The 10,728-nt window shown below is 46.3% G+C and overlaps 1 protein-coding gene and 1 long non-coding RNA gene across 2 annotated transcripts in view; both read left to right on the top strand.

Moving 5' to 3' along the window:
* The first annotated feature begins 372 nt into the window (after positions 1-372).
* The window catches only part of SNX8 (sorting nexin 8), a 30,848-nt gene continuing 20,492 nt past the window's right edge, over positions 373-10,728 (top strand). The window contains exon 1 of the mRNA XM_059716322.1: positions 373-453. Coding sequence (XP_059572305.1) covers positions 393-453 — 61 coding nt within the window. The 5' untranslated portion in view covers positions 373-392. The remainder of the gene's footprint in view (positions 454-10,728) is intronic.
* Positions 1,798-3,038, top strand: LOC132244605 (uncharacterized). The gene is made up of 2 exons (XR_009456208.1): positions 1,798-1,884; positions 2,456-3,038. It is a non-coding gene; the product is annotated as an uncharacterized LOC132244605 (long non-coding RNA).

Raw genomic sequence — 10,728 nt, 5'->3', positions numbered from 1 at the left:
TAAAAGTGGGACTGGGTCAATGGCTTATACTAAATCAAATCTTTTTTACCTTACTAAAAACTATTTCTGCAGTTGGATTAAGTTTTTCCACAATATTTTTCTGTGTGACTGTGTGTGGAATATAAAAAGCAATTCTTAAAGAAGAGGGTATATTTATACAAGAACATAAGAAGGGTTTATTAAACCAAGTACACTTCAGTGGTGTCAAACGTAGTTTTCTGTATTCATTTTGTTTACCAATTGTATGCACATAAAAATATATCCAGAACAGTGAGTAGGGCCTGGTTTGCAGACATACTGGACACCCATAACTCCCTGATCCTTTCCTCTCTACAGGTAAGGGAGCAAAGAGCCTATCCACTCAGATAAACTCCTTCTGTCCCTACCACTCCATGCAGAAAAAAGGGCTGGAGGACAGCTCAGATAATGCCAGGAGGAGGAAAAGGAGAATCCGTGAGTCACTCAGATCTTTGTGGGTGTGGAAGCAGTCTGAAAAATTTCAAGGGAAAGGAGTTCAAATTTACTGTGGCCTAAAGCAGGTCTTACTTTGTAAAGTAACCATCTGTTACTCTGTATGTACAATGCTATCTCTATTGTAGAATATTATCTCATGTTCTACCTTTCAGAAGGTCAGTTAATATAATGAAGATGAATTAATGTACATACAGTACCTAACAATGCTAAGTATTTATTATTATAGGCAGAAGGTAGGTCACGGTGGCACCTTAAAGGCTAAAGGCATTCAGAGACGCATACGTTTTCATAGGTAACAGCCTACTTCATCAGATGCTGTTGCCTACAAAAGCTTATGCCTCTGAATGAGTTAGCACTCTAAGGTGCCACCCTACCCTGCCTTCTACCTGACTTCAGACTAACACAGCTAAGTACTATAACAGGTAGGTAGCCTTGTATTTCATAAAAATGGCCAATGTTATATTCCCTGCTTGTTTGCCTTTGCTTTCAGGAAAACTATTGTGCAAAGTTTGCATCTTACTTATTGTTTTCTAGGATTAGCCATACCATTCCAGAGTAAAAATGGTTCATTGGTAAAACAAGACAGGAGTTTTTCATGTCTGAAATCCTCATTTGGTTTAGCTTTAGAAAATATACTTGTGTGCCAAGTTTTCTCATGTTTTATGGTTTACTATGGTGACAGGATGGTGTTAGCTTCTCTATTTATTTGTCTTTATTCATGCCTCCTTTTTTACTGAATACTATAAATAGTGTTACAATATTTTTTTCCGATATCCTTGGAAAAGTCTGGTGATACCAATTTCAACTTGTTATTTATAGTGGCATTGCATGGAAATTTACATGAATCAGGTTTAAACTTGTTAGAAAGTAAGATTGATTTAAAAGACTGAACTTTAGGGAATTTTTTCACTGTGTGCTTACATAGCAACTAAAGTTAAAAGCCATTAAAAAGTGTAAGCCATACATAAGGAAGCATTCTTGAAAGTTTTCCTAGAATTGCTCTGAAAACAGAGCCCTTGAAGTATGACATGTAGATTTTCCTCCAAAACAATTACCTAGAGTCCGGAGGTGGTCGAACATTTCAAGTTCATTATTTTATACGACCTGTTTGCTTAATTTAGTTTTCATAGCAGGTAAGATGAAGCCTGCCTGGAGGTTTGCATCTCCAGTAGACATTCCTGAATGGCTATTTTGAAGGATTACTTCCAGTTCTCAGCACAACTTTGCTTTGACTGTTAAGGGTGGTACGTACTTGAAGGTGGCTGGTTACTTATGACACATTTTTTCTGCACGTTGTGTTGTTTTAATGGTTGTTAACTGTAATTCAAATTCAGGGATTCTCAACCAAGGCTCTCTGGGGTGGTCCAGTCCTTTGAAGGGTGCCATCAGGTGTGACCAGATAAACTAGAGGTGAGGAGATAAGCAGATATGTTAAGGAGATAACTGTAGTCTCAGGCTTGTTTCTTCCTGAACCATCCCTGACCCCACACCACCCGGCCCCTCTGCAAAGTAGGGTTGCCAACTCTGTTTGAATCTATTTTGGGAGGTTTATCACATGCTGTAATGACATTAATGAGTCATTACCTTAGGAAAGCAAATGCACATTACTAGTACCAGAGCTGTCCCCAGGGGCATATCAGCCTGTGTGGGGCGGGGGGGTGGTGACTGCCTGCAGAAGCCAGCAGCAGTGTTGGCGGTGCCTGGAGGGGGGAACGGGTGACAAGTGGCCAGAGCTGGCAGCGCTGGGCAGCAGCGGAGCTGGCAGCGCTGGGCAGCAGCGGAGCTGGCAGCTCAACAGTGGCAGTGCATGGCGGCCGTGGCAGGGCCTGTACAGCACTGCCTGCAGGGCCGAAGGCGGTCGCCCCAATTTGCCCCCCCAGGGATGGCCCTATTACATTTAAAAAACCCACTGGACTACTGCATAAATCAGATGCAACATTTAATATTTATTTTAATGAATGCCCTATCATTCATCTCCCAGGTGACCACTGGTGACGCATAGGGAGTGCATACAGGTGCATGTGCACCCCCTGAAATTGGCGGTGCACCCCTTGACTTGTGGACAGCTGCTCACCACGTCCCCCCTTGCCACCGACACTGCCCGTGGCACCTGCGGACAGTTGCCGATCCCTGCTGGCTGCCGCCGATGCTGCTGGTGGTCAGTGCTCGCCACCTCCCAGCCCACCGGTGACACCGCCACAGCCGCCTGCAGGAGCTCCCCGCTCGCCACCGTGCTGCTGCTGCCCCCAGCCCGCGGGGGTGACTCTCAGCAGTCTCCTAACTCCTGCAGACTCCAGGGCAGTCCTGGAGGGTTGGCAACCCTGCTACAAGGAGGCAAGCACCATAATACAGGCAGTGCTCAGACTTACCAGGCAATTGGTTCCTGAAACATTGTAACTCAGAACCAATTTTCTCATAAGAATGTTATAAATGGGGGGACTGCAGGCCTGATACTCTATTTTCACCAAAAATACCCCAGAATTTTGTACTCAGTCCATTATAGATGACTAATATAGCGACATTAATGTATTTCTATTGTAAATAGCAATCACATTGATTTGGAAGGACTTCTTTGAGGTGACTTTGCTGGACATTTTGCAGGGCTCTTGGCTGGAGCCTTCTCAGGAGTCCTGGCTGCAGGTGTTTCTGAGGCCCGTCTGCCTCCCTAAAGAAAGCGTCCAAGGCCGTTTGGACAGATGTTCTCCCGGGAGAGGGGTGACGCAGCTACTTGCTGGCTGGCTGGCGTGGCGCCGCACCACGTCAAGCGCTGTGAAAGGGAAACCGACGTCAGAAAGTTGAAACGGGGTCAATTTAGAAACATTGTAAGTGCGAAATGTTGTCACTTGCAACGTTGTAAGTCGTTATAAGCCTGTACAGACATTCACGCTTGAACCCGGGGGCCACTCGAGGGCCTTGAGTCCGAGGAGGAGGACGCTCGGGCTCGGCCCAGACAGGTCCTTGGCAAGGGGTTTAGCGGTGCAAGCCCCTGGCGCCCTGCGGGGGTCGTGGCTTTGGGTGGCCCCCCAGGCTACAGCGGGTGGCAGCTCCTGTCGGCGGGCTGTGCAGCGCCGTGCGCCCCGCCCCGCCCCGCCCCGCCGGGCGGGCGCTGGGGAGGAAGGGGAGGGGAGCGGAGCGGAGGGCTGTGCCGCGCCGCGCCGCGCCGCGGGGTCCCGGCTCACATGACTGCGGGCGCGATGGAGCTGGAGCGGGAGTCGCCGCCGGGCGCTGCTGGTACGCGGGGCGGCGGAGGCGGGAGCCCGGGACCCCCGCGCCTGTCCCGGAGACCCTCCGGCCACAGAAAGTTGCTGTTTTTTAACAAAAAAAAATGGTTCCCTTTTCTAATGTAACGCGACAGCAGGCGTGTGGCGGGCGGAGAAACTTTCCCCCGTGGAAGTGGTGCGGGGGGCTGCTTCCACGAGTGTTCCTTGTTCTGCCTGAGCCGCGTGTGCCCGCGGGCTCCGCATCGTGTGCGCGGGCTGGACGCGCGCCGAGGAGCGGCCCGGCCCGGCCCGGCCCGGCCCGGCCCGGGGAGGGCGACGCGGGCTGAGGAGGGCGGCTGCCAGCGCTGGTTATGAAAGGGGAGACGAGGGGCAGCTTCTGGTTTGACTTATTTGTTTGTTGCCTCTTGTTTTTTCCAAGCAAATGGGTTTTGACTGGCTGCGTTTTCTAGGAGGTGAAGCAAAGCAAGGTCCCCTCCCATAGGTAATTTGTTGGGTATTAATTGGACATCCGACAGAGAAGGATACTTTTGATGAGCGTTGTGTCTTTTGGGGTGTATCTAGCTGCCTTAGAGAAGCGATTCACTGAAGTTGAGGGCTGGAAGGGACCTCGGGAGATCCCCCCCTTGGATACTAATTATTGCTCTGTTGGATGCTGTGTTGTGTTCACTGGAAAGGACAAAGCAGCAGAGGTACTGAAAGTGAGCGTGCTTTATTTATGCAGGAGAGGGAGAAGTTGTTTGGTAGGACTACTGCCAGCATCGGGGAGGCGTGTCCTTCTAGCCTTGCACATGAGGAGTTGCGACGTTTCCCTCATCCTTCCCAGGCATTTAACAAAAAAATAAATACATCTGAAATGATCCTGCCCAAGATAGCTGTAGAAGAGTGGGGGAAGCACCTCTGTGAATTGATGCCCGACCTGCCACACCAGCAGGTGCTCACTGGGCTGTGTCTGTTGAAGAAAAAGTTCAGATTTGGCTGCTTTCAGAAACACAACCATGAAACTGGGGGGTGTCTTTGAGTCGCTGCTTTTAATCCGGCTGATTTCACTCGTGCTGATGCAGCTTCTGTAACGGACTGGCTTTGCTCATCCTCACGTAGCTGGTTGGCTTCCCCAGCTACAAACTGTCTTGTAAATGCAAAATGAGTTGAGCGTTGTGTTTTGGCAATGGAGTGCTCTGTCCTCGAGGGAGGGCAGACTGCGCGAACTTGCAGCGTTATGCCTGGCGTTGTGGTTTGGGTTTGATGGGCCAAGTGCAGTCTCAGATGGTCAAGGTCCCTTTACAGAAACCATTTCATGGTGCATGCTCTAGGAAATGTTAACACCTCTGCCACAGGGAGGTTTTAGACCAGAGCTCCTGATGTTTTCCTGCCAAGGAGCTATAAAGGATCATGCGGACTGCCCTTCTTTGTAGCACAAAAGGCATTTTTTAACAGACTCTAGTTCTGGGAGTTTAAAAGGTAACTTATAACTCATGAAAGCAGTCACGCTTTCAGAAAGAAATAGCTGGCACTAATATGTTTGGGGGGGGGGGGTTGTTGCTTGTGCCTGTGTCACAGCATCTGTGGAGCTCATGAGTATGATGTCTGGTTCTGAAAGCCAAGTGCACTGTTAAATCCAGATGTGTTTTTTCCCCTCCAGTGGTAAATCTTTAACTATGTGTGCAGACCTTGTGCAGCGTGGAGTGAATTGTACAATTGCAGACACCAAAGCTTCTGAGGTGGGGGGTAGGGAGATTCCGTGCAAATTCCACTTGCTTGAGTGTTTGCTTTGCTACGCTGAGTGGATAGAGAAACTTTCTTAATGGCACAAGGAATGGGGGCCAAGAGGGTTTTTTTTGGGGGGGGGGTGGGGTTGTTGTTTTTTTGTGTTTTGGGTTTTTTGTTTGTTTGCTTTTCCTACCTAGTTTTGCGTCTGCAAACGGATCTTTGCCAATGCGCTGCCTTCATTGCAGGGAGAAGACCAATATAGTTTAAATGTATTGCCACAAGGTTTTCTCTTCAATAACTGTTGTGCTCAAGAATGGCAGCTGGGCAAGACAGTAGGTTTTGTTCTAAAAGGGATTTCCTGCTTAAAAGATGGCAGAAACTTGATGGTTTTATAACTTGGATACATCCCCCAAAAGCATTGAAATAGAGGTTTTTTTTGCTAGGGGATTCTAGCAGGGCTGATGTGGCTGCTGACTTCCTGAAAACCTTGTTCAGAAAAGGAAGTCTCTTTAGCAGTGGTTATCAGCTTGATCATCATTATCTGCTTTTGCTTGGTGGGGGCAGTATGACTTCTAGTTTTTGTATTACTATTTTTTTTCTTTTGTAACAGCTAATACGTAGCAGCATCTCATTTCACTGTCCGTTGCAGATTGAGGCCATAACTGGTGAGTTTGTGGCTGGAGCATATTGTGTATACAGTGTAAGAACTCTTTATAATCCCAGACTTGGAGAAAAACTTCCAGAATTCATCATATGAAGAACTATTAGTTTGGTTTAGTGACAGACTTGGCGCTGGGACTCCTGAGTCTTGAGCTGGATTTCCTTTCATAAATCATAGTGTGCCTTTAGGCCTTAGTTTTCCTTGGGGGGTTAATAATCTTTGGCGACTGCTTTGAGGTCTGGAGCAGAAGTGTGGTGTAGAAAAGCTAACTAGTACCATTAATTAAATAAAGCTGACAGTATCACCCAAATATTTTGAATCACACTATTGCATCCTTGTTCCTTCCAAAAGTTTGAAAGTGCAGGGTGTGGCAGTCCTTTAAAGTGCAAAACCACCAAAAATCAGAGTTTGAGATTGGAAAGTCTTTACCAGGAAAGCTGGGATTGGGGGCAGAAGAAAACTAAAATGCAAGATGTTGATGATGCCCACCTCTGGATGCAGTCTATTTGTTGTGGAATTGATTGGGTTGTCCTTCCGTGTCACAGAGAAAGGAGAAGGAAGGGGACAACATTATACACAAGCCCTCGGATGGCATAGCTTACTTCAGTCCTGGACTGATGTATGGCCTGCGCTTTAATGTTGAGCACAGACTTGTATAGTGCAGAAGAGATTTGACTGGATTCTCCTGGGTCTCTCCCTAGCAGACTACAGGAATGTATAGGAAACAAACACAAAAATAAGCTCAGAAATGATGGGTGTCAAAAGTGTGGGAAGCCTGGGATGGGGGAAGGCAGGATTTACTAGTTCCAGCAGTCTTTGATTTACTATCTCTGTTTTTGAGATTGCAGTTTAGGCATGTTTCACATAACATAGGGGAAGGAAAAAGAAATTGTAGTTTTGGTTGGGAGACATGCCAAGCTTTCTATATGGTTGGTGTGGACAATGAAAGGGGGAGTAAAGGGGTGAGGAGGCAGGGAGGCTATTGGCCTAGTAAACAGGCAGTATGCTTCATCTGTCATTCTTGAGGCTTTTTTATGGGAGGGCAGAAGGGGAAGGGAAATGCTGATGGAGGCTACTTCTATTATTGTTTCCACACTCCTGGCTCAGGGGTGGGAGTGAAACATCTGTTTTTTGCCAGAGGGAAATCTGAGTTCTCTGCGTGCATGGATGTACAATTCCAGCTTCCGTCTGTGCTCGGAGCAGGAGTCACCTCTTCTCCATGACCTGGGACCTCTGATAACGATGAGGAAATTTCAGCTTTTTTTCCTGATGGGCTTTGTGTTGCTTCCGAAAGAATTTTTTTTTTCTTGTAAGAAATGTGCTGCTCTAATATAAGAAATATTTCTCTAGTGCCTTTCATTTGAGGTTGTCTAAAACATGAAGCCTTTGAAAAGAGTGTTCATTTGCTCATCTGTAAAATGGAAATAACAAAGTTCAGAGCATTGACTTGACAGGGCTTATTGAGGAGTGGAAAGTCTACTCCTTCTCTGTGTCCTATATTTTGACCACTAGGACAACCTTCTTGGCTGTGTACAGAATGGCAGACAGTTGAGGAAAGACTTGGGCTTGCACAATGTTTACTTAGAGATCTTTTGATTCCAGAATTGGCACCTGCAGAGCATGCAGATGGGGAGTTTTCCTGTCTAGTTCTGTTCAGTTGAGATGTAGAAAGAAAGTGCTTTGTGAATTCAAGGAGGCCTTCAACAATGCACTTCCATTGCTGCAAAAGGAGGCGTGGTATCTGTGACTAGTTAAGTCCTGGGATATGAAAAGGCGTTCATTCTTAGTGGCGGAAATTTCTGAGAAATCTTTCTAGAAGGGGAAGCAGTACAGGTGTTCAGCCAACAGCTCCCCTCTCTTGTGTCCTTGTGTGTGGGGAGCATTACCCTTGCTGCTGGCGCAGTGGGGCAATTCCCCCTGTGCCTTCTCCATCCCAGGGTGTCCCTGGTCTCGGGAAGGCTGGAGGGGCAGTGGTAGCTCAACTCTTCCATGACTGGGAGGAGTTGAACTGTAGGGAAATGTCTCCACCTTCCTCAGCTTGAAGTCCCCCAGTCCAGGGAAGGCTCAGGGGAAGCTGCTGCTTGACACCTAGGCATGGAAGAGGTGAGCAGTGTACATGTGTTGATTCTTGCAGGAGACTGTTTCTCACAGAAGAGATCGTTCAAGGTCAGCCTGGAGGAGCCGTGTTTCCTATGGGAGAAAATGAATGAACACTTGTATGTTCCCAACTTCTACTGGGAGAGCGGCAAATCTCCCAGTAGAAAGGTATGGCCTGTACAGAGCTCAGGTTTGCATGAGTGCTGATACAAGAGTGGAATATCTGTGAAGGGGTATGCTAGCTTCCTTTTGAGTTTTTTTTCTTTTCTTTCTCCCACCCCCGCCAGGTAAAAGGTAACTTCCACAAAGCTTCTAAGTTCCTTCTGTTGTTACGGTCTCTCCCCCGTGCTGCAATCGAGTGCTCCACATTCAACGTCTCTAGCTGCTCGCTGTCAGGTGTCTGGAAACCTGACTATATGGTGGGCTGCTAAAACTGCAGACGTGTTCTTCAAAGGTCTTGCTGCAGGTGGTTTATGATGAGAAGAGTTAAAAATTGTGTTTTTTCTGAAGGGGAGACTTCTAACTTTCTGTATAGGCTGAACTGCCTGCCTTAGCTCATACCAATGAGTTCATACCACTATTGACCAGTTCTGGCCAGGATTCTTGGGCCTGTTCCTGAACTGGCATCTTTGCCAGCAGAGTTAAAATGGGCCGTTGAACAGCAGGGTGGATTTAATTTAAATCACCATTTAAATCCCTGATCAGGAAGCCTCTGGCTGAAGATTGGACAGGCACCTGGCTAGGATCATATGACCCCAGGGTTGGTGACTCTCTTCTTGCCTGCCAGGGGCAGGGGGTCGGACTAGATGGACCACTGAGGTCCCTTCTGATTCTATGAATCTAAAAGCCTCAATTTAATAGCTTTCTATAAAAAGTGCATTTTTTTTGCTTGATATCCTTTATTCATTTAACTTCTTGAAACTTTGCATTTTTAGAGAGAGGTAAGGGCTTGACTCTGTGTACACAAACTTGCAGAGAGACAAGAGGGCTGATGGGCAGGTGATCAGGTCTGTTATCTCTTATCTCCATATATTGCTGTTAACAAGGATGTTATCTCTGGAGACACAAATCCACAGTCTGAGAATAGAAACTAAGCATCACAGAGATGCTTAATGGGACTTCTAGACTGAGCACAGAGTCCCATTGGGTCGAGTGGTTTTCTTGAATCTTTACTAATCTGTAGAGGAGCCTCTGGGAACCCCATGAGATTGGTCTTCTAATATAGTCACGGCCTGTTGTGACCTATTTATAAAACTTTTCTAAAAAGGCTACATGAATATATTATCTCAAAAAGTATAGGATTAGAAGCTATAATCCCTATTCCATGATGATATCTTTGAGATTTAATGAATCTTAAATTAAAGCTATCTTTATATAGGTTTTTTTTTAAAGCATCTTAACAAAAAAAATACGATTACATAAAAAAATCTGATTGAAACAGAAAAAAATCCAACTTTTTAATTTTTTTTTTTAAAGTTGATTTTTATCCACCCCGCTGAACAGCTTTCTGATTGTTCTGCAGGGTTAATATTCTCTAGAAGTCTCCTTTCCAGGACAGATTGACAGCTGTTTCAAAGTCTCTGTGTTGCATTCTTAGCTGTGTCTGACAACAGTCAATGCGAGTTCAACTTGTCTGGTCATCCTGTTGTGAGACACAAGTATAATACACACTTATTTGTTCGACAACATTAGAGTATGTCCTACTTTGAACCACAGAATATTTCAGGAAAGGTTAGGTGTGGGGGCTGTTGATGAGAAGGCATTCCTTAAAGAGTTGGATTTTAGGGACAGGGCTCAGAGAATGAGAGGGCACTTGATAATTAATGGGGATAAGGGAAAGCGGTGCAGGTGGAGGGAGCAGCATGCTATGAATATTACATGGGCAAAACATGGTTAGCAGAGATCTTCAGAGTGGGCTTTCGTTTTGCATTCACCTCCTGTGCTGTGGGCTCTCAGCACCACGGTGAATCCAGGCATCCTTCACAATACGATGTAGGGAATTCTGATTCTGAGCTGGCAGTTGGGATGACGGAGCATGAAGAGGAGGTATCTTATGTCATTACCATCTAATCCTGTTCCCTCGTACTCAGGAAAGGTGTGGGTCATTTCTTAATCCTTTTGGAAGACTTTCCTATGACTTTTTTTTCCCCGTCTGAACACGTGCAGCTTGCATGGCAGCCCAGAGCTATGAAATTCTGTCTCGAACAAAAATAATTTAGTGTCCTGGGCATGTCTTGTTGTATTTTGCTTGGCTAGTTTAGTTTCGATTGTCCCAGCATGTCAAAGCACAACTTTTGGCTCACTTGAGTGCTCTAGAAAGAAATCCAGTCTCCATTTACCAAGAGATAGAGAATCTGCTTAGGTTTTCTCGGCCCTTCCTCTGGAATGCGTCTGAGGCAGGCTATCTGAAAACATGCCCCGTGCTCCAGGCTTCTCTGATCTGTAATTTGGAACAACCTCTAAGCTATTTATGACTCAGATATATGCAGCGCTCCAAAATTGTACTAAATAACCAGGCCCTGCCCCAAGGAGCTGTTAAGATAAAGGCATGAGAAATCCCGAGTAAGC

The sequence above is a fragment of the Alligator mississippiensis genome, chromosome 13 (genome assembly GCF_030867095.1).
Source record: "Alligator mississippiensis isolate rAllMis1 chromosome 13, rAllMis1, whole genome shotgun sequence".
In the NCBI taxonomy this organism is placed as follows: Eukaryota; Metazoa; Chordata; order Crocodylia; family Alligatoridae; genus Alligator; species Alligator mississippiensis.
Note: the sequence above shows the minus strand (reverse complement) of the source record. Positions and strands in the feature narration are given on the sequence as shown.